At 37.1% G+C, this 24,887-nt stretch overlaps 1 protein-coding gene across 3 annotated transcripts in view; it reads right to left on the bottom strand.

Moving 5' to 3' along the window:
• ANKFY1 (ankyrin repeat and FYVE domain containing 1) overlaps window positions 1-24,887 on the bottom strand; it is an 86,728-nt gene that overhangs the window by 32,672 nt on the left and 29,169 nt on the right. For 2 of the 3 annotated variants that reach the window (XR_012130535.1, XM_073234992.1), the window contains exons 4-7: window positions 13,638-13,773; window positions 7,192-7,315; window positions 5,965-6,114; window positions 4,495-4,660 (exon numbers count right to left, since the gene is read on the bottom strand). Coding sequence is in view for 2 of the 3 variants with exons in the window: in XM_073234992.1 (XP_073091093.1) it covers window positions 4,495-4,660; window positions 5,965-6,114; window positions 7,192-7,315; window positions 13,638-13,773 (576 nt within the window). In the remaining variant the exon portion in view is untranslated. Of the gene's footprint in view, window positions 1-4,494; window positions 4,661-5,964; window positions 6,115-7,191; window positions 7,316-13,545; window positions 13,774-24,887 lie in introns of those variants that run through there. The other variant, XM_073234993.1, reaches the window with a different exon arrangement.

Raw genomic sequence — 24,887 nt, 5'->3', positions numbered from 1 at the left:
ACATGATATTATACATAAAAAAAACCCTAAAGAATCCACTCCAAAACTACTAGATCTAATATCTGAATTCAGCAAAGTTGCAGGATACAAAATTAATACACAGAAATCTGTGCCATTCCTATACTCTAACAATGAACTAGCAGAGAGAGAAATCAGGAAAACAACTCCATTCAGTTGCATCAAAAAGAATAAAATACCTAGGAATAAACCTAACCAAGGAAGTCAAAGACCTACACTTTGAAAACTACAAGACACTCATGAGAGAAATTAAAGAAGATACCAATAGATGGAAACACATCCTGTGCTCATGGATAGGAAGAATAATACTGTCAAAATGGCCATCCTGCCTAAAGCAATCTACAGATTCAAAGCAATTCCTATCAAAATACCAACAGCATTCTTCAATGAACTAGAGCAAATAGTTCTAAAATTTATATGGAACCACAAAAGACCCTGAATAGCCAAAGCAATCCTGAGAAGGAAGAATAAAGTGGGGGAATTATGCTCCCCAACTTCAAGCTCTAATACAAAGCCACAATAATCAAGACAATTTGGTACTGGCACAAGAACAGACCCATAGACCAATGGAACAGACTAGAGAGCCCAGATATGAACCCAAGCATATATGGTCAATGGAGCCATGGATATACAATGGGGAAATTGACAGCCTCTTCAATAGCTGGTGTTGGCAAAACTGAACAGCTGCATGCAAGAGAATGAAACTGGATTATTGTTTAACCCCAGACACAAAAGTAAACTCAAAATGGATCAAAGACCTGAATGTAAGTCATGAAACCATAAAACTCTTAGAAGACAACATAGGCAAAAATTGCATGAGCAACTTCTTCCTGAACGCATCTCCTTGAGAAAGGGAAACAAAAGCAAAAATGAACTCATGGGACTATATCAAACTAAGTTTCTGTATGGCAAAGGACATCATCAACAGAACAAAAAGGCATCCTACAGTATGGGAGAATATATTTATAAATGACATATCTGACAAGGGGTTAACATCCAAAATATATAAAGAACTTACATGCCTCATCACCCAAAAGGCAAATAACCTGATTAACAAATGGGCAGAGGATATGAAGAGACAGTTCTCCAAAGAAGAAATTCAGATGGCCAACAAACACATGAAAAGATGCTCCACATCACTAATCATCAGAGAAATGTAAATTAAAACCACAATGAGATATCACTCACACCATTAAGGATGGCCAGCATTGAAAAGACTAAGAACAACAAATGCTGGCAAGGCTGTGGAAAAAGGGGAACCCTCCTATACTGCTGGTGGGAATGTAAGCTAGTTCAACCATTGTGGAAAGCAGTATGGAGGTTCCTCAAAAAACTAAAAATAGAAATACCATTTGATCCAGAAATCCCACTCCTTGGAATTTACCCAAAGAATACAACTTCTCAGATTCAAAAAGACATATGCACCCCTATGTTTATCACAGCACTTCAATAGCCAAGATATAGAAGGAACCTAAGTGTCCATCAGTAGATGAATGGATAAAGAAGATGTGGTACATATATATAATGGAATACTATGCACCCATAAGAAAGAAACAAATCCTATCATTTGCAACAACATGGATAGAGCTGGAGGACATTATGCTCAGTGAAATAAGCCAGGTGGAGAAAGACAAGTGCCAAATGATTTCCCTCATTTGTGGAGTATAACAATGAAGCAAAACTGAAGGAACAAAATAGCAGCAGACTCAGAGACTCCAAGAAGGAACTAGCAGTTACCAAAAGGGAGGGGTGAGGGAGGGCGGGTTGGGGGGAGGGAGAAGGGGATTGAAGGGTATTATGTTTAGTACACATGGTGTGGGGGGTCACGGGGAAAGCAGTGTAGCACAGAGAAGGCAAATAGTGAATCTGTGGCATCTTACTACACTGATGGACAGTGACTGCATTGGGGTATGGGTGGGGACTTCATAATATGGGTGAATGTAGTAACCAAATTGTTTTTTCATGTGAAACCTTTGTAAAAGTGTATATCAATAATACCTTAATAAAAAATTAAAAATATTCCTAACAACACAGTTAACATTTTTTAAAAGTCCACATACAATTTTTCTTTCAATGCAGCTTTCCGACAGAAGTTTTGTTCAGGGAACAGCCAGTAACTTTCATTATTTAATTAACACAAACTGTATTTCATGCTGCTCCAGTTGGTAGCATCATAATTAGAAAAGGCATCCGATTTAAGAGACCCATTATTCGTATTGATTATAAGGAAAATAAGCACAAGAAGAACGAGACTTTGAAAAGCAAGGATTTGTCTTCTCGCCCAGATCTGGCTAATCAGGGGAGAGAGCATCCCTCTGCCATATGTAGACTCCTGTGGACTCATCCAGACACTAGCTGCTTATTCCCTTCTCATATAAACTGATCTGTATGCTTGGTCATTAGGATGATTACTGACTATTTTCATTATAGATTCTAACGTGTCCAGAACCAGACCAAAACCTCCTGTTAAAAATCTTCACTCTTACTGTAATTTTATAAATTTATATTTATAACTATAATATTATAGTTAATTAGTTAATTATATTAACTATAATATAATTGTAGTTAAATTTAAGTATATTACTCAATTTAACCATTTGGGTATGTCAGCAGGCTGACTGCTCCAACTGAAGAGGGAAGAGCGAAGAAGTTCCTGCAGAACTGGAGCTGGTTACGGCACCGTGACTCGGGCCAGGCAGGAGCCCCCGGCCGACCCTACACATGGTGGTCACCGTGATAGGCGCACTACAAACAGTCTCTCGTTCCCCCAACAACCAGGAGAGCAAATGTGATTCCCACTTTATAGATGAGGGAAAGGAGACTCCAGAGCGGTTAAGTGGCTTGTCCAGGGCCACAGAGTGAATGGATGAGCCAGGACACAAGCTTGGGTCCATCCAAGCCCCGACATCAGTGCTCTGTCCACAACACCATGTCATACCGCAAAGTTAGCAACGACTGAGTTTATCACACCCACATGGTAGTCCACAGGTTTGCAGCAACTGATAAATTCAGATTGGAAGATTAAATTATCTGAAAATAAGCATCAGAAATGTATCACCAATTCTTGGCATTCTTGTAACTAAGCAATCACCAAAATATTTAATAACTCGTCAAAGATGTTTTTTCATCCCACATAAGAATTTAACTCCCTAAGAGGAAAGAAACAATTCTAAGACCTTTTTTTTAGCAACAAGTGTATTTGTTTCCAAAATAAACATCTTAGACACTAACCAGTATGGGAAGAATAATTCCCTACGTGGTGGAAACTTTCCCCACTGAACAGACAACCCAGTGCTAAGCACCCAGAGGCTTTGCATGGCACACAGTGGTGCTTGGGAAAACACATCTGCTCTTGACACTGACATACTCTGAGGATTTCCTTCCCAGTGATGAATAAAATTTTCCTCTCCATCAGCCAACAAGCTCAACACTCTAACACATGGCTTAGAGGGATATTTATATTAAAACATTTGCCCAAAAAGGACAAAGTCACGGCTACAAGACCATATTTGAAGTAACTACATTCCACCACCTAGAAGCAACCTGTGAATGGCAGATGTGTAGCAGAGACAATAATAGTATAAGAATGCAGAATTGGAAGGGCAAATAAACATGATTAAGATGTAGGGAAACCAGTATACTCTGTCTTTGATAGTCACATGTAAACAAAAAAGTGGCCATGGCCAAGGACATCAATCAAGTCATCTATCCCCCTACAAAATTATGGCTTTGACATTTTGAAAGCATCATTCCATACTGGAACTCTACTTCTGCATAGCTTCTATGCAGGCACTCTATCAAAGAAGACCACAACCCAGCCGGCAGGCAGGATACATTTGAGACTTAAGAATTAATAAGGCCATGGGAAAAACAAAAGATGAGTATGTTTTTCCCCTGAGAAATAAATTCACTAAGATTAAAATGTTATAATTTTTTCTATCACTTCCACATCTCCCCACTACTAATGACAATGTACTCAAAACATAGCTACAATTTCAAGTGACTTTCCTAGAACAAAATGAAACTTCATCACTTTGCCATGATAGAAGTCTAGCCTGTAGAAGTGAAAACTCTGAATCCAAGAATATGTTTAAACATTCGTGGTTTGGATACTTTCCCTGTCTTATAGTGACCTATACAAGTAAAGTCTTCCTAGCACAACTCCTGGAGAAAGTGATAGAATGAATACACAAACATATCAACTACTTACAAGTAAAAGGTACTCCTGAAAGTCCATCTTTCTAGCCTTTCTCCTGGGGTCCTGTTAACACTACAAATAGCCTAACCAACAAGGTATATAGGCAACAGCTCTTCAGTCCTGCCACTGACCAACTCATCACAGATTCTGAATCATGCCTCCTGCAAGGAGAGACTCAAGAAGTCTTTAAGAATCTGTGAAACTGGGTCAATCTTCAAAATTAATTGGATTAAAGTAAAATTGCCCACAAAGAATATATAAAATACACTTGTTCCTACCTCTTTGGATTCCTTTATGTAACAAGCTCCAGCCATTCTTGTCTACCATATCCACATCAGCTTTGTGAGTAACCAGTGTGGTGGCAATACTTTCTAGTTGTCGTGAAAGGGCCAGATCTAAAGCAAGATCTCCATTCTGGTCCACTTCATTCAGCTTCCCAGGGAGCTGCAGAGATGAATTTATAAATTAGTACCCAGCCATTTGAGAATACAACAGATTTTAATTTCCCCACCTTGACTCTTAAATATCATCTGTTATATAAATGTTAAATTTTGGTCAAACCCTGCTTACTCCCCAAATTCAACTGAATGCACAAACTTCTCTCAAACCTCCTCAGGGCACATGTCTTTCAGGGACACGGAATTAATTACTGGGGATCACAGAGCAGATGCAAACAGTGGAAGACAACACAAGGACCAAGGGGGAAATGCAGACGATGCCGCAGGAACACAAATGCCAGGCAGAGGTTCAGAGAGCCAGATCGGTAACAGCTAACAATTTCTTGAATGACTGTGGTTAACTATCTAATTCTCCTAGCAGATTCACATCTCCCCAACACACTGTATAAATCATACTGCACTCACATCTGCCAGGACCCACTGTGCTTCTTCTAAGGCAGGGCAGCAGGCAAAGACATAGCCCCCAAAGATGTCCACGTCCTAATCCCTGGAACCTGTGAACATGTCACCTTATATGATGAAAGGCAATTTGCAGATATAATTAAGGCTTGAGACAGCATATGCTGGATTACCCAGGAGGGTCCAATCTATGAAATCATGAGTCCTTAAATGTGAAACAGGGAAGCAGAAGAGCAGGTCAGAGAAGGTTTAGGTCAGAATAGGTCCTTCATGAGGACGAACCTGCCATCATCAGCTTTGAAGATTGAAGAAGGGGACATTCAGCTAAGGAATGTGGTTGCCTCTAGAATCTGAGAATGGCCTTCAACTTACAGCAAGAAAATGGGTCACTGGTCTGATAACCACAAGGAACTGAATTCTGCCAACAACCCAAACAAGTGGGAGAGGACCCTCCCCTAGAGCCTCAAGAAAGGAACACAGTCTGCAGACAACTTGGTCTTAGACAGATTTTGCCTGTACTGGACTCCCAACCTACAAAACTGTAAGATAATACATGTGTGGTGATTTAAGCCACTAGGTGTGCAATAATTTCTTATAGCAGCAAAAGAAAACTAAAACCGATCTTGGTAGCTAGAAGTTGGGTACTACTGTGACAACCACCTTAAAATGTGGAAGCAGCTTTGGAATTGGGCAATGGGAAGGGGCTGGAAGAATTTGAGGAGCATGACAGAAAAAGCTCAGACTGCCTTGAACAAGCTACTAGTATAAATATGTACCTTACAGACTGTGCCAGTGATGGCTCGGAAGGAAAGGAGAGAAGCATTATAGAGAAAAACAAGCCAAGTACATTTTTGGAAAAAGTATGAAAAATGGAAAAAACAGCTACAGTACCTGTGAATCCATTTCAATTAGATAAAGGAAGACCACATCTTCTCTCTCCACTCTGATAGCTTTATGTAAGGGGTACTCGGTCTTGGACTTGATCATTTTGTATAACAACTGGGCACTCATGCTGCTGAAGTCTTCCTTCCGCAAGTCATCCTGAGAATTAAAAAGACAGTGAAAAGCAGAATGGATTCAACATATCAACAATAACAACTGACATTTATTAAGAAGCCCTTATAATGTCTCTGGCCCTACTGTAAAGAGTTTAACATTTCCCAACTCATTAAGGTCTCACAAAACCCCTATGAGATAGGTACTATCATCACCCCCATTTTACAGATGAAAATAAAGTATAAAGGGCTAAACAGCTTGCCCAAGTTCGCATAGTGAGTAAACAGCCATGCTGAGATGGGCAGCCAAAAGGCCCACCTCCCCAGGTAGTGCCCTGGGCTGCAGCACTACTGTGCCTCTTGGTGAGGGTAAAGCCCAGCAACACCGAATCCCAACAGGATGCAGCTGTGAGGAGCCCTCCGCATGGGGAGAGTCCCATCCCCCCAAACACACAGAGATGGCAACTATAGAACCAATGGGGACTTCCGCAAAGTCACTCTGCTGAATGACAGTTCATTTCTATTGTTGTAGGCAGATCTCTGAATTTCTACCTATTTTAACAGAAAGATTACCATTCCTGTTCGAGTTCTTTAAAATCCAGTTCTTTCATAGACACTTTTTCTCACAATGTTATTGAGTAATAACTCACAAAAACTAGGTCATAAAATAGCACTTGCCATGATTTTCTTTAAAATGTAAAGGAGACAACATTAAAAAATGCAAACGCTGTTGTCTATGATGAAAAAGCCCTGAGAAGGGCTGACGGAAATTTAACAGTATTCTTTAGGGAGGAGAAAGCAGGAAGGCTCTGAGGTGGTATACCTGCCCTCCAGGCTCAGTGCAGCTTTGCAGTTGGCAGGTGAAGGCAGGTGGCTCTTCATTCCAAGTCTACTCTTGACTTGATGGATCTTGTGCCCCCTACTCCAAAATCAGAACTATAAGAACTGGAGAGCCAAAACAATCTCACAGATCACTATCTAATGCAACTTTCTAGCCTACAACTTTTTATTAAGAGAAAACTAGGGACCACACAGGTAACTTTCCACAGAACTGGGTCCCAAGCCCAGCTCTTCAGATTTCCAGTGAGGGTGCTCTGTCCACATCCCTTCATTGCTCACTCACCCAATGACTTGCAATAATTTCTGCACAGTAGTTCATCAGCGTGTTGGCATTCAGTTCCTCTGCGGTCTGGTAGAAGCGAATACAGTTTCTGACATTCACGAGAGACATAACACCCTTCTCACATCTACAAAAGAATATTAATGATGAATACTATTAGGACAACTATATTCATAAATTAGCAAACAAAAGCAGTCATCTGTGTACTAGCTAGCTATATCCAATAACACTAAAGCGTAAGGTTAAGCAAAGCAGTTACCTTATTTTAAAAGTACCAGAATTTCATTAAGATATTATATTGCTCTTTCAGGTCAGAATAAAAATGACCTATAAACAAACATGTTAACTTCCAACTGCCTTAAAAGCAATCATATCAAACTCACTGATCATGTACATAGGCATCTGTAAAATCAAACACACAATGGATTGAATTTGGTCCTTTAATATTTAATTGTACAGGGCCCATTTGAATTCCCACTAGCACAACTCCATTATGCAACCAGTGTGACTTACAGATAGCTTCAAATACAAGGCTCAATGCCTCAACAAATTAACACCTCCTTAAAAGCCCTCCCCAAAGGTGAACTGTATAGTATGTGAATTGTAACTCAGTAAAGCTGTTTTAATTTAAAAGCCCACTTAAAAAACATATCGTGTATAGAAAGGATTAAGTTAAGGCTCAAACCACAGTCCACCAACAGAGAGAGAAACTGGCTACACTGGCAACCAGAGTTACAGCAGCAAGACTCTCACAAGCACTGGTAAGAGCACCAACTCACTCAGGGAAGAGCAGGCTGCACCTAGGCAAGCAGACCTCTGGCAGCATACACCCCAGCCTAGAAGACGCAGCGCTGGAAGACCCAGGTTTCTGCCTGCCCAGAACTCCTCGGAACCTCCAAAGAACCGGGCTTGAGGAGGAGGCCAGCGGCGTGGCCCTTCCATCTCCCTGCAAATCAGGCTCATGGTCAAGGGCAGCACAGAGGCCTACTGTGGTGTCGGCAGTAGTCCCTGATGGCCTGCGCTGCTTCTTCTGTCCCAAAGTCCCATGAAAACCCTTTTCTGATCACAAGGGTACAATGTAGTGATGAGAGCAAAATGAACTGTGAGGTAAGACAGATCTGAGTTGAGATTCCCTGAATTTTAGAGGCCAGATTATATGAGCTCTCTGTGCCTGTATCTCCTCTTCTGTAAAATGGGGATAATACTCAATTTCAGAGGTATAGAGAATCTCTGTGTTTTTCAAGACAAAGGAAAACTAAACTTTGCAGGGTATGAGGTACATAACAGGTATGCAAGGAAGCTTGAGGTCTTCCTCAAGGAAGTTGCATAATTTAACAGCTAATATAAATGGGTTTCAGTACTGTTATACATAAGAACATAACTGACTGGCTAACAGATAATTCCCATTTTTAACAGGTGAAGTTTAGTTAACAGAAGGGGAAAAAGACCATGGGAGTGGCAGAAGGGGGAAGAAAGGAGGAAGGTCATGAGAAAGACCTGGGAAGAATGAAGAACAAACTTTCAAACCTCCCAAATAAGTCCATAGGCTAAGAGCAAGAATAATCTTGGAGTCATCTCTCCATCTAGTAGTAAATGCAGGCACCCATTTTATTCCAAGACCTATACTTAAGGGCCTTTTTTTTTTGTATCATTAACATTCAATTATATGAGCAACATTGTGGTTACTACATTCCCAAGTCCCCACCACATACCCCATTACAGTCATTGTCCATCTGCGCAGTAAGATGCTATAGAGAACACTACTTGTCCTCTCTGTGCTACACTGCCTTCCCCATGCCCCCACCCCTACATTATGTGTGCTAATCATAATGCCCCTTTTCCCCTTCTCCCTCCCTTCCTACTACCCTCCCCGCAGTCCCTTTCTGGCAACTGTTAGTCCATTCTTGGGTTCTGTGAATCTGCTGCTGTTTTGTTCCTTCAGTTTTTGCTTTATTCTGATGCTCTACAGATGAGTGAAATCAGTTGGTACTTCTCTTTCTCCACCTGGCTTATTTCACTGAGCATACCCTCTAGCACCATCTATGTTGTTACAAATGGTAGGATTTGTTTTCTTCTTATGGCTGAATACTATTCCATTGTGTATATGTACCACTTCTTCTTTATCCATTCATCTACTGATGGACACTTAGGTTGCTTCCATTTCTTGGCTATCGTACAAAGTGCTGCAATAAACATAGGGGTGCATATGTCTTTTTGAAACTGGGCTCCTGCATTCTTAGGGTAAATTCCTAGGAGTGGAATTCCTGGGTCAAATGGTATTTCTATTTTTAGTTTTTTGAGGAACCTCCATACTGCCTTCCACAATGGTTGAACTAGTTTACACTCCCACCAGCAGTGTAGGAGGGTTCCCCTTTCTCTGCATCCTTGCCAGCATTTGTTGTTCCTATTCTTTTCCATGTTGGTCATTCTAACTGGTGTGAGGTGATATCTCATTGTGGTTTTAATTTGCATTTCTGTGATAATTAGTGATGTGGAGCATCTTTTCATGTGTCTGTTGGCCATCTGAATTTCTTCTCTGGAGAAGTGTCTGTTCATATCCTCTGCCCATTTTTTAGTAGGGTTATTTGCTTTTTGGGTGTTGAGGCGTGTGAGTTCTTTATATATTTTGGATGTTAATCCCTTGTCAGATATGTCATTTAAAAATATATTCTCCCATACTGTAGGATGCCTTTTTGTTCTGCTGATGGTGTCCTTTGCTGTACTGAAGCTTTTTAGCATGATGTAGTCCCATTTGCTCATTTTTTATTTTGTTTCCCTTGCCAGAGGAGATGTGTTCAGGAAAAAGTTGCTCATGTTTATATTCAAGAGATTTTTGCCTATGTTTTCTTCTAAGAGTTTTATGGTTTCATGACTTAAATTCAGGTCTTTGATCCATTTTGAGTTTATTTTTGTGTATGGGGTTAGACAATAATCCAGTTTCATTCTCTTACATGCAGCTGTCCAGTTTTGCCAACATGAGTTGTTGAAGAGGCTGTCATTTCCTCATTGTATACCCATGGCTCCTTTATCATATATTAATTGACCATATATGCTTGGGTTTATATTTGCACTCTCTAGTCTGTTCCATTGGTCTATGGGTCTGTTCTTGTGCCAGTACCAAATTGTGTTGATTACTGTGGCTTTGTAGTAGAGTTTGAAGTCGGGGAGCGTAATCCCCCTGCTTTATTCTTCCTTCTCAGGATTGCTCTGGCTATTCATATGTGGTTCCATATGAATTTTAGAACTACTTACTCTAGTTCATTGAAGAATGCTGTTGGTATTTTGATAGGGATTGCACTGAATCTGCAGACTGCTTTAGGCAGGATGGCCATTTTGACAATATTAATTCTTCCTTCCATGAGCACAGGTTATGTTTCCATTTATTGGTATCTTCTTTAATTTCTCTCATGAGCATCTTGCAGTTTTCAGAGTATAGGTCTTTGACTTCCTTGGTTAGGTTTATTCCTAGGTATTTTATTCTTTTTGATGCAATTGTGAATGGAATTGTTCCCCTGATTTCTCTTTCTGCTAGTTCATTGTTAGTGTACAGGAATGCAACAGATTTATGTGTATTAATTTTGTATCCTGCAACTTTGCTGAATTCAGATATTAGATCTAGTAGTTTTGGAGTGGATTCTTTAGGGTTTTTTATGTACAATAACATGTTATCTGCAAACAGGGACAGTTACCTTCTTCCTTGGCAATCTGGATACCTTTTATTTCTTTGTGTTGTCTGATTGCAGTGGCTAGGACCTCCAGTACTATGTTGAATAAAAGTGGGGAGAGTGGGCATTCTTGTGTTGTTCCCGATCTTAAAGGAAAAGCTTTCAGCTTCTCGCTGTTAAGTATAATGTTGGTTGTGGGAAAGTGCTTTTTTTTAAGTAAACCAGCTGATGTAGTGTAAAAAAAGTATCTTTTTAACAAGTTAAATCAAATTGTTATAACATCTAAATGTCAGTACCAGGATGAGTAACAATGATATATTTCTGAGCCTCCCTGTCTGTACCACTAGTTTCCCCAAACTTGTACCACACCACAGCAATGTCTGACAAAATCATTCTGACCTCAGCTACAAAATCAGAGCATTCCAGGAGAAAGGTCCTCTTTTCAGATATGTGAAGCTTCTTTCACAGTGACAAATACCCATGGTTTTTTCATCCTAAGGTCCTAATACACAGTATGATCTCAGGGAGCATTTTACAAAGCACTTTTACTGACAAATGCTGAGAGCCTGAAAATTCCATAGTACCCCATTCTATTGCCAAGTGACACTGCACCAAGATACTCAACTGTGTTTCATGGAGACAGATGTTTTGCTACAGTTGGCAGACACTTCATCTTCACTAAACTCTGGGATCCCCAGGGTGCCATTCACTATTTGGATCACTGGCTGTAAATAGTAACTTAAATGACACAACTGAAGAACATGAATCTTATTTAAAACTAGAGATTCTCAATTCATATCTTATCTTTGAAACTTAGGAAAGACTAACTTTCCTCTGAAAGGGATTTTATTGTTGTTAATACATGTTTTAAATATTAGAACAGATATGCAAAATCAATAAACCTAAGTTTTAAGTATAAAATCAAGCATATATTTAAGGGTCTCAAAAAACTCTTGTCTAGTTTTGGTATCAGTTCCATGTGTCTGAATGTCAGAGACACAGAAAAATTGCTGAAGGGATAAAAAAACAAAAGGTTATCAGTGGTTGAATTACAGGTTACTTAAGTTTTTTCTTTAAGATACCATTCTCTATTTTCCAAATACCATACACTAAACATGTACTTTATAATCAGGAAAAGAATTAGTATATTAACTGCCAATTTTTAGTGTACACTAATTCTGTTCTAAGAGAGAGTACCTTTGTGATAATACTTATCTACAAAACTTCCTTTTCATCAAATTGGTGACAGCATTGCCAAACCACCAAGATCCCAACATTACAAAAATGAGGGACACTTGGTTTACATTTAAATGCACACATTTGTGTTGGAGCCCTTTCACTATCTCAAATGTGTAATTTCTCCTGCAGACAGCAGTGGGCACTCTGTCACCTTTTAAAAGCCAACATTTGAATCTACTGGGTCTCTAGCATCCTAGCTCTTTTAACAAACCCATGACAGATAACAACTTAATACCCACATCCAACAATACAAAACTGAGCATCTGGTAATGTTGACAGTTATGAAGCCTAATCAGTCAATTAACAATAAACATTTTTATTAAAGAATCCATTACACAGATTACAATTACCTAACTACTCCAACCCCAGGGCATTTTTATCAAAGCAATTTAATTTATAAGCAAGTTAGATAAACTCAGGAAATCTGAAAAAAAAGATATAAATCGCTTTCAATCTAATTAAAATCATTCTCATTTCACTCGCAGGTGAAAGCTCACCAAAAAAATGAGTTAACTGCAAGGCCTTGACAGTAAAGTTAGCTTTGCTAACCTAATACTATATACACACATATGCCTACAAATCTGGTGGGTTTTTGTTTTGTTACTGGATTTAGCTATTAAAATGCATGCAAGCCCACATCAGTCATAGATAATTCGCAGTAACCTGTGTACTGACTCATGGGGCACAGCTGGCCATCCCATGGGAAACATCAGCCCCACAGGAAAAAACAAGAGCAAGCAGCTCTAGACAGCAGTCTGTCTTGACTCTCTGAGGGGACACAATGTCTCTTGACCGCTGAAACTATCCCTCACCCACCCAGGAGAACAGCCATTCCTTTGGCACCAGAAGAATATAAAAGATTACTGAATCATGTAAAAAGACACTCCCATCAACCAAACTGACTTCCAAAGGCCACATCTCCAGCATAAACTAAAGGGCAATTTGCCTGATATCATTTGGTGAATGTTTTCTATTGTTCTAAAAGGCCAATTTGGGAGAGAAACAGAAAATGCAATATAAAAAAACATAGGTAACTCCATGGTAACCTAAAAAGCTTTAACAAATGAAGTGAGATCTCAGAAACACTGGCTGTGAAGCTTACTGAACCATAATCTCTAGTTTCATGTATTACTGTGGCATTAGGCATAGCGTGCTTCCAACAGAGAAAATATGCCCAAGAACTACATCCAGGTACATATATCAAAAAGTAGAATGGAATGTCAAAGGAAATGGTATGAGAGGGAAAGCTGAGGGTTTGGACATTGGATTATATTATTTCACATTTAGTTTATCAGTTCACACAATTACATAATCTCAGTTAATAAACCAGTGAATTGAAAGAGCATGTACCTAAAAACTTTGGCAAAATTAGCTTACAGGATAACAAAGCAAGGGAGAGAAAATTCTCTCCCTACTATCACCTTTAAAAGAACACCTTGCAAAAGTTATTTACATTAGCAGAAGAAGCTGTTTTCCCAGAGCTTGGAATAATTAAAGCTCAGCCACCACCATCTGAGGTGCTTGAATATATCTGCTGTGACTTGCCTCTCCCTAAGGAGCTGTAGCTGAAACCGATTAGCAAGTTTCATCAACTCAGTCAGGAACACATCATCTTCTCTGAACTCCAACTCATCTGTGTAGATCCAGCGAAGCATAGTCATTGTCACCTCAGGGTTAGCATCTGGTTAAAGAAAGAGAGAAGAAACTGAAAACAGCACCGGTGACACATTTAGGCCTTCTTAAGGACCCCTGAAATTTGCGGCTAACAAAGTAAATGTGCTATATCAACTTAAAGAATATCACACAGCCATTAAAAAGGGTGGTTAAACATTCTGGGCAGCATCTGACTCCAGAAAAGTGTTGTTTTGCAAGGGGCAGTAGGTGGGAGCAACGATCCTACTAAAGATGTAAGTCAAACTGAAGAAAATATTTTAAACATAGGACAAAGATTTTATATTCTAATAAAAAAATCTTACAAGATGGATATTCAATGGAAAAATGGGCAATGGATTATAAAAATAGGTAATTCACAAGATAAATAAAGATGGCCAAAAAACCTCATCAATAGCTAAATGCAAATTTAAGCTGGAATACATTTTTTTTGTCTCTCAGACTAGCAAAGATTCTTAAAAGTATATATAACCTTTTACACAACAATTAAAAATGTAGATTATCCAAAGAAAAATAACTGAGCATACAGAGAAATACATGTACCAAGAAAGTCAGCACAGTATTAATTTTTAAGAATGAAAAACTGGAACAAAAATCTTATGAGAGAATTAAATTATAGGATATACAAATACCAGGAAATTTTGTACCAATTAAAACGATTTAGATCTATATTCAACATAAGATATTCACTACGTTGCAGGTTAAAAAAAAGTAAGCTAAAAATACATATATTAAATTATCTCATTTTTTGTTAGATATATTTCTGTGTGTGTACATACATATTTATGAGCATGTATATACATACACACATATCACACACACACACACAATTTTGTGTCTGGTTCCCATCTCAATACACCTGAAACGAATATAATATGATGACAAATATACTTCAATTAAAAAACTTTTTTTAAGATTATAAATATATTTAAAGTAAAAACAAAAAAAACAAAAAAAGACGCTAAAGGTAGCTCTTCAGGCTGAAGGGAAATGACACCAAAGGGAAATCTGATCTCTAAGAATGAAGGAAGGGTGAAGAACAGAAATAGAAATACCTGAATAAATATAAATAACATTTCATTCTCTTAAGTTTGCTAAAGTATGTATGACTATTAAGAGCAAAATCTGTAACACTGGAATTTTCAACGTACGTATATGTAATACATATGAAAACCAGAACATAAAGGTCAGTGGTGGAAGTGTTAAAGGGACCTATATAGTTGCAAGATTTTACATTTTACTTGACGTAATACAAATAGACTATAAATAGGTTATAAATATACTATAAAAGGTTAATGGTAGACAGAGAGAGAGGAGAGCAGTGGTTCTCAACCAGGGCTGATTCTGCAACACCAAGGGACATGTGGCAATGTCTGAAAATATTTTCAGCTGTCAAAACTGGGGGACTGCTCCTGGCATCCACTAGGCAGAAGCCAGGGACACTGCTGTGTACTCTATAATGTCCAGGACAGTTCCCACAACCAAGAACTACTTAGCCCAAAATATTAATAGTACTGAGGATACGGAACTTTGCTCTAAATCACTACTACATACAAAGAGTTATAATAAAACACCAAGAGATAAATGGAATACTAAACATTCAACTATCCATAAGGAGGTAAGAAAATGAGAATACAGGAGGAAAAAAAAGGGGAAAAAACCAAAATGGTAACCTTCATTATAAAAATAGTCACATTAAATATTACCGGTCTAAACACACCAGTTGAAGAGATAAAAAATCAAAACCTCATTATCTGCTGCCTGCAAGCACACACTTTAAATATAAAAACATAGAGAAGTTGAAAGTAGACAAATAGAAAAAGATATACCATGCAAATAGTAAGCATAAGAAGGCTGGAGTGACTATTTAATATCAGATAAAACAGACTTAAAGCCAAAGAGTATTACCAGATATAAAAGTCATCACTTCAAAATGATAAAAGTCACAATTCACCAGGAAGTATAATAACTATAAATATGTATGTGTATAATGCAAAGGTCCAAAATAAATGAAGCAAAAACTGATAAAATTAAATGGAGAACTTTTAACAATTCCAAGATTATAGGAAAAGCTAATACCTACCTTTAAGGAACTGGTAGAGCTAGATATAAAAGAAAATATAAAAGAACAAAGCTGGGGGGGATTATGCTCCCTGACTTCAAGCTCTACTACAAAGCTACAGTAATCAAGACAATTGGTACTGGCACAAGAATAGACTCACAGATCAATGGAACAGAATAGAGAACCCAGATACAAACCCACACATACATGGTCAATTAATACATGATAAAAGAGCCATGAATATACAACGGAGAAAAGACAGCCTCTTCAACAACCTCTTTGGTGTTAGCAAAACTGGACAGCTACATGTAAGAGAATGAAATTGGATTATTGTCTAACTCCACAGACAAAAGTAAACTCAAAATGGATCAAAGACATGAATGTTCAGTCATAAGACCATAAATCTCTTAGAAAAAAACAAAAATCTCTTGAATATAGGCATTAGCAACTTTTCTTGAACACATCTCCTCAAGCAAGGGAAACAAAATAAAAAATGAATAAGTATAACTACATCAAACTAAAGAGCTTCTGTACTTTAAGGACACAATCAGCAGAACAAAAGGCATCCTACAGTATGGGAGAATATATTCATAAATGACTCATCTGATAAGGGGCTTACATCCAAATTATATATAAAGAAATCATATGCCTCAACACCCAAAAAATAACCTGACTAAAAAATGGGTGGAGGACCTGAACAGACACTTCTCTAAAGAAAGACAAATGGAGCATGAAAAGATGCTCCACACTGCTAATCATCAAATGAAAACCACAATGAGATATCACCTCACACCTCACCCCTTGTCCAAAAGACAAGAACTAACAAATGCTGGTGAGGATGCAGAGAAGTGGGAACCCTACTACACTGTTGGTGGGAATGCAATTGGTGCCACCTTGTGGAAAGCTGTATGGAGGTTCCTCAAAAAGCTAAAAATACAAATACCATTTGACCCAGGAATTCCAATCCTAGGAATTTACCCTAGTAAAGTAAGCCAGGCAGATAAAGACAAATACCAAATAAGATTTCACTTATTTGTGGAACATAAAAACAAAGCAGAACAGAAGGAACAAAACAGCAATAGACTCACAGACACTGAGAAGTGACTAGTGGTTACCACTGAGAAGGGGAGTGGGTGGAGGCGGGCTGGGAAGAGGTGGGAACTGTTGAACCACTGTGATGTACATTTGGTAAAAAACAAAACAAAACAAAACAAAAACTCTAAAAGTAGAAGTATCATTTGACCCAGCAGTTCCACTCCTAAGAATTTACCCGAAGAAAAAAATCCCTGATTCAAAAAAATATATGCGACCCTATGTGTACTGCTGTAGTATTTGTAGATATGGAAGCAGTCTAAGTGTCCATCAACAGATGAATGGATAAGATGTGGTAAATATACAAAATGGAATATTATTCAGCCATAAAGAGAAAAGAGATCCTGCCATTTGCAACAACATGAATGGATCTAAAGGATATTATGTTCAGTGAAATAACCCAGGCAGAGAAAGACAAGTACCATGTGATTTCATTTATTTGTGTAATATAAAAACAAAGCAAAAGAGAAAGAACAAAAGAGCAGTGGACTCACAGACAGAGAAGTGTCCAGTGGTTACCAAAGGTTGGGGTGGATGCAGTGGGGAGGGGGGGAGAGAAGAGAAATAAAAGAGCACAATTTGCAATCACAATATGTTGATCAGGGGGACTGTTGAACTACTGTGATGTACATTTGAAACCAACATAAAATTGTATATAAACAACACTTTAATAAATAAATAAAATTAAAAAAAAAAAATACAGATATAGAAGATCAGAACAATATTATCTAACTTGATCTGACATTTAAAGAACACTACTTCCAACAACTGAAAAACACACTTTCAAGTGCACATATATTCACCAAGAAAGACCATATGCTGAGACATAAAACAAGTCCCAATAAATTTAAAAGGATCAAAATCATATAAAATATCTTCTCTGACAATGAAAGAATTAAGTTAGAAATCAATAACAATAAAGTACCTAGAAAAACTTCAAATATCTGCAAATTAAGCGACAAACTTCTAAGTAATTCATGGATCAAAGAAAAAATCACAAGGAAAATTAGAACATATTCTAAACTAAATGAAAATACAATATATCAAAACTCACAGGATGCAGCTACAGCAGTGCTGAAACTCAGAGCTTTAAATCTTTATATTAGAAAAGAATAAATCTAAAATAAATGATCTAAGGTTCTACTTTAAGAAAGTAGGGGAAAAAAGGTAAATCCAAAGTAATTAGAAGAAAGGAAAAGGCAGAAGTCAGTAATATAGAAAATGAACAACAGAGAAAACTAACAAAGCCAAAAGTTGATTCTTTGGAAAAGTTTCAAACTTCTAACTAGACTGATCAGGAAAAAGAAAGAACATAAATCACCAATACTAGGAATGAAAATGGGAGTTACTGCTACAGACATTAAAAGAATAAAAAAGCTACAGTACTGCTACAGACATTAAAAGAATAAAAAAGCTACAGACAACTTTATACTAGCAAATTCAACAACTTAGATAAAATGAACAAATTTCTGAAAACACAACTTTCCAAAACTGACACACAAGAAAAAAAAATTAAACATCTCTATATACATTAATTTATTGAAATTCCTTCCCCAAAAGGCAACTCCACAGACTCAGATGATTTCAGCAGTGAATTCTATCAAACATTCAAGAAAAAAACAGTAACACCAATCTTATAAAATTTTTCAGAAAACAGAAAATGTGGGATCACTACAAATCTCATTATGAGGCCTATGTAATCTAACAGCAAAATTTGACAAAGACATTACAAACCAGTAACCTTCATAATTACTGATATAATAGTCCTTAACAAAATATTAGCAAACAGGATCCAACAACGTATATAAAAACAATAATATATAATGACCACAGAGGGTTTATCCCAGGAATGCAAGGTTAGTTTAACATTTGAAAAATCAATGTAATTCACTACATTAGCATCAGAAAAGAGAAAAACTATATCATCACTTCAATAGATACAAGAGAAAGTGCTTGCAAAATTCAAAATCAATTCATATGTCTCAAAGAACTAGGAATATTCAAATTGATAAACCATGTCTACAAAAAAAACTAAAATTCACATTCATATATAACAAAGTTGTCATTGTTTCTCCCGGAGATCAGGACCAAGGCAAGAATGCTTTTTTTCAGACAAATGACTTGTGTCCACATTATATACAGAACTCTTAAAATTTAAAACTGAGAAGACAGACAAACCAATTTTTAAAAGGGCAAAAGATGTGAAGACACGTCACAAAAGAAGATATAAAAATGATCAGTAACACATGAAACAATACTCAACATTATCATTACCAGAGGAATATAAAATGAAACAATGCATTCCACAACCATTAGAATGCTAAAATTATAAACAAAAAACAGCATGACTATATACCAATGTTAGTGAGGATGGGAGCCTCTTACATCCACTGCTGGTGGAAATGTAAAATGGTACATCTATTTTGGCACAGTTTGGTAGTTTCTTAATATGAAATAGTCAATCCTAAATATTTACCCAAGAAAAATAAAAACATATGTCTACACAAAGACATATACACAACTGAGCATAGTAATTTTATTTGCAATAGCCAAAAACCAGAAACAACACAACCATGCATCAATAGGTAAACAAAAAAACCAAACTGTGGTATATTAATATGTGGAATACTATTTAGCAATAACTAGGAATGAACAACTGAAACAACATACTGAGACTTTGGATGAATCTCAAAATCTTTTTGCGGAGTGAATGAAGCCAGAAAAAAAAAAAAAAAGTATATGCCCTGTGATTCCATTTTCTTAAGTCTAGAAAACACAAACTAATCTACCATGAGTGAAAGCAGATCAGTGGTTGCTTGGGGATGAATGGAAAAAGGGATGGATTAAAAGGAGACATGAAGAAAACCTTCAGAGAAATTTAAATGTTTGTTATTTCATGTGGTGGTGGTTTCAGTTATGTCAAAATTAATCAAACTGTGTACTTTTAATGTAGTTTATTTTACTTCCTTTTAATCTCAATAAAGTTGGGAGGAGAAAAAACCAAAAGTGAAAAGTAGCACAGCATTGTGATTAATGGCATGGATTCTGCAGCCAAATGCACTGGGTTCAAATCCCATTTCAGACACTTAGTACTGTGTGACCGGCAATGAAGATTTAGTATTACTGTGCTTCAGTTTCTCACCTATAAAACAGGAATAAATAACAGTACTTACCTCAAAGTGTTGTTCTAAAGATGAATGTATACATGTAAAGCTCTCAGAACACTACCACATAGTAATTGCCATACAAAAATTTGCTATTATTACTATTAAAACAGACTATTTTAAACCAACACACAAACATAGCATAACCAAAGATTACAGAGAAAAACAAAAGCAGTATTAGGATTGGGTAAGGGATTATAACCACAGATAAAACAGATCTTTTAAAGCTCTAAGAGAATCTCTGGGAAGCAGTCTTAGCTGTTAGCAGGAGGCTACAAGGCCATTTGAGTGTCCTCATGATGTAGTCACTAACTTCTCCCCACATGAACAATCCAAAAGACACAGCAAAAAGAAGTCTTCTACATCTTCTATGAATGTAGCCCTAAAGCAACATGTTACTTCTACCACCATCTATTCATTAGAACTCAGTCAGTTTATACATATAAGGAGGGGAATTAGGACCCACCTTTGAAAGGAGGAATATCAAGTAATTATGGATGTATTTTAAAACTACCATGGATATCATCAAAAAGAATGCAACATGCTCTAATACTGAACCTGAATAACCTTGAGCTAGTAATTCACATGGTATCCAACAGATGTCTAGCATATTTCTCTTGAAAACTTAAAAATCATGCAGATCCCCTGTGAGTTTGCTATAGCATCTAGTGTATCTCAGAACAGAGTTTGGGAACCTATGCTCTCTTCACTGCACAGCGCAATCTATCAAGTGGTGCATAGCTCTCCTAACCAGACTGAAAATGAGAGAAAGAGGATGCTTTCTTTTCTTTGGAATAGCTTGACAGGACCCAGGACACATTCCAGGAAAGTTGAATGACTCACTATAAAATCTTATGCCAGTGAATCACAAGATCTTTGCTGGAGAAAGCAGGCAAGAAACTCTAGCTTCAAAACAGCCACTTATATCCACTGGAACATCTCAAGAGTGTTGTTAGTTGCTATTGCTAAAGTGCTACAGAGAGGCTAACACAAATCATTTTGAGTGAAGCAAGCTGCTTCACTTTACACGTAAGTTAATATAGTGCTCTCCTCTTAGCCTCAAAATTTGTTATACTGTTATATAGTTAGTTATATAGAGCTAATAGTTGTATTTCTCTTTCCAGTTATCAATCAGTATCTTTAAAAACTTCTTTCTATATGCTAAAGTAATAAGAAATACAAAGCAAGTATGTACCTTTTTTACTTATTTGGAAACAATTTCAGACTTACAGAAAAGTTGTAGAGTTCCCATATACCCTTCAGACATCTGCCCCTAATATTAACATCTTACATAACCACAGTACAATTATCAAAACAAGACAATTAGGACCGATACAATACTATTTACTAATTATAGACCTTTACAAATTTTGCCAATTTTCCCAAACCAAATGAGGATTCCACACTACATTTAGCTGTCATGTCTCCTCTAATCTCTAACAGTTCCCAGGTCTTACCTTTCATTACCTTAACACATCTGAGTAACAACGGCCAGTTATTTTGTGGAATGTTCCTCCATGTGGGTTTGTCTGATACTTTCTCATTAGATTGAGGTTATACATCAGTGGCAAGAACCCTACAGATGTGACTGTGCCTTTGTTCACTGCATCATACCAGACACAAAACATTTCACTTTTTTTTACAAGGTATAATTTAAGGAAATTTTCATATATCTAAATAAATTTAAATACTTGGCATATATAATGCCTATTTTATCTTTCTGAACATGTGCTAAAATTCTTATAATAATAGAATTGAAGTTGTGCTTGTTTTGAATTTTTAAAAATACCAATTACATGAGAACTTTAAAAATGTGGAGCTTAGAAAGTAAATCTAAGAATGTAGATGCAACATAAATAGGAATTTTGTTCACTTCTATATCTCTAGCACCTTGAAAAATGCCTGCCACTCAGTATCTGTGACACGAATAGAATAATTTTGAAGAAACAAAACCCAATAAATTCATAAAATGATTCTATTAAGTCCAATCAGTATAGAAAAACTTCAACCATTTAAAGCATAGCATTTATGCTATTTATACACTTGTTTATGAGAGCCTATTTCTAATCTTCAAATTGCTGGCCAGTCCAGCAGCGTTAGTGCTTCCAGGTATTGTGTAACACACAGGCTCCTTTAGGCAGTCTCACCTGGTGCCACCCCAGATCTAGACAATCACACCTCGGCCCACCCTGGCAATTCAGCAGAACTGCTGGGCAAAACACACAATTGAACATACAGAGGTCCACATAGGTCACACCTCCTTGAAACCGCTTGAAACACTTCCAAGATAAATTCTATAAAAAATGTAAAGATGCAATACTCTCTGTTGGCTCTACTGTTGGCTATCATAGTAGATGCCTAACCTACCAAAGACACAAAAAACATTTGCTCTGCAGCAGATGACTCCTGAAAGCAAACCCTGTAACAGGGATCAAACTATGTTTATTGTTTACAATGAGAGGTAAGTCCAGAGACCTTTATAGGCATTAACACTATACTCCTCTAAACTCTGGGAAATAATCCTGATTCACAGTGATGCAATCTTGTGGTCAGACTGTCATGGAGTTAAAGCTACTCTTTAAATGTTTATGGTATACCAAAAACGTAACAGCAAAATTTCACATTAGTCTTTTCATACCCTTAATGCAATTTACTGTATTTGTATGTAATTTTGTTTGTTTCAGGGAACAATCACATTTCATTATTCCCACTCTTACTCATTTTGGTTGTATGCATTCAATATTTCACAATTACACAAAGAACTATGATGAACATCTATGCTGTCTGAATTACCTATGACAGAACCCATGTGACAGAGTCAGATGAGGTAAAAAAAAAAGTAATGCTATTTTATAGCTCAGCTGCCTAACGGCTTTCTAAAACTGTCACTCTCATTTATAATGTGACTGGTGATGCACAGGAATATCAATTTCATGAGCCTCACAACTACTAGGATCATCAATTTTTGATAATGAAGATATCAAAAGATGGTAACAATCTAAACTTTTTTCTAACAAAGTTGAATATTTTACATTTTTAATGATCTCTTCTAGTCATCATAAAACTCTCTTCACGTAATGAAGATCCTATCATGCATTTTGTGAAGAAAACCTCTTGAACTAATGGATTTTAGAAGTTATCCATAGTTCTGTTATATAAGGGGCCAAAAATATACAGCTTCAAAAGATAAAGAAAATCTCTGCTCAGAGATTTTAATCCTGGTACCCTTCCATTAAAGATTATTTCCCAAGTAAATGTTTTAGTTATTGGCAGGAATGTATATGCACATGTATGTATATTTGTATGTTTATAATTCTGAAGTAAGGATCTCAGGTTAAACCCTGGAAATGATCACAAAGAGACAGAGCTCACTCTCAGTGGCAAAGCATTAGGTATCTGCTCCCCTCAATCCCTGAGATGAGCCTACTGAACCATTGCAACACCACTCAGTATATGTTAGCCACCTGACACACCTTCCTTATTGGCCCAAGTTAGTCTCTTCTGTACCTTAGACATAAAGCAATTATATTACTGTTTATATAGTACTGGCCTGAAATGATTTGTTATTAGTCTACTTCCTCCAACAGAATATGAGCTCTGTACAGCAAGGACTGTGTTATAATCATCTCAGTGCCCCTGGCACTGCATATGAAAAACAGTACTTTCTGAACTGGCAAACCTACTGAACAAAGGCATAACTCAGCAGAATTTTCACGGCCTATCACTTCTGCCTGGGTATTCTTATCATATGTTATAATTCTCTAGACTATTAATAGCAGTTTTTTTAGAATCAGCTTTTAGGCAAGTACCTAATGCAATTCGGACGTTAGAATTGTTAGAAAAAACTTTTGACTCAAATTCTATACCACATAACATGGCATAAACAATTAAATAACAAACAGTTCAATGCACGTATTCAATTCTCAAGACTGACAGTCATCTTTGGATGTTAAAGAAAGAATATTCTTGCTCTTTGGAGTAACTATTACCTCTAAATTCAGTTCTTGTTGACCAGGAAAAGTACTCTGGTGGCTATGATTAGATTTTAAGCAAATGAATAGCAGGACCTTAAATTTTTTTTCTACACAGGCTCCCATATTTATAACATACCATTATATGCAAAAAGTTTCTGGATAGTATGGAGTCTCCTCACAAAACTAAAAACAGAAGTGCCATTTGATCCAGTAATTCCACTCCTAGGAATTAACCTGAAGAAAACAAAATCCCTGATTCAAAAAGACATATGTACCCCTATGTTATTACAGCACTATTTACAATAGCCAAGATATGGAAGCAACCTAAGTGTCCATCAGTAGACGAATGGATAAAGATGTGTTACATATACAAAAATGGAATAGTATTCAGCCAAAAGAAGAAAACAAATTCTACCATTTGCAACAACATGGGTGGAGCTAGAGGGTATTATGCGCAGTGAAATAAGCCAGGTGGAGAAAGATAAGTATCAAATGATTTAATTCATCTGTGGAGTATAAGAACAAAGAAAACTGAAGGAACAAAACAGCAGAAGACACAGACTCCAAGAAGGGACTAGTGGTTACCAAAGGGAACGGGTTGGGGAGGGAGGGAGAAGGGGATTAAGGGGCATTATAATTAGCACACACAATATAGGTAGGTCACAGGGAAGGCAGTACAGCACGGAGAAGACAAGTAATGGCTCTATCACATCTTATTATGCTGCTGCAATGGGGTATGTGTGGGGGGCGGGTACCTGATAATATGGGTGAATGTTGAAACCACAATGTTGCTCATGTGAAATGTTCTTAAGATTGTATATTAATAATACCT

This window comes from Manis javanica, chromosome 4, assembly GCF_040802235.1.
Source record: "Manis javanica isolate MJ-LG chromosome 4, MJ_LKY, whole genome shotgun sequence".
Taxonomy (NCBI): domain Eukaryota; kingdom Metazoa; phylum Chordata; class Mammalia; order Pholidota; family Manidae; genus Manis; species Manis javanica.
The sequence above is the reverse complement of the archived record's forward strand: the minus strand, read 5'-3'. Positions and strand labels throughout refer to the sequence as shown.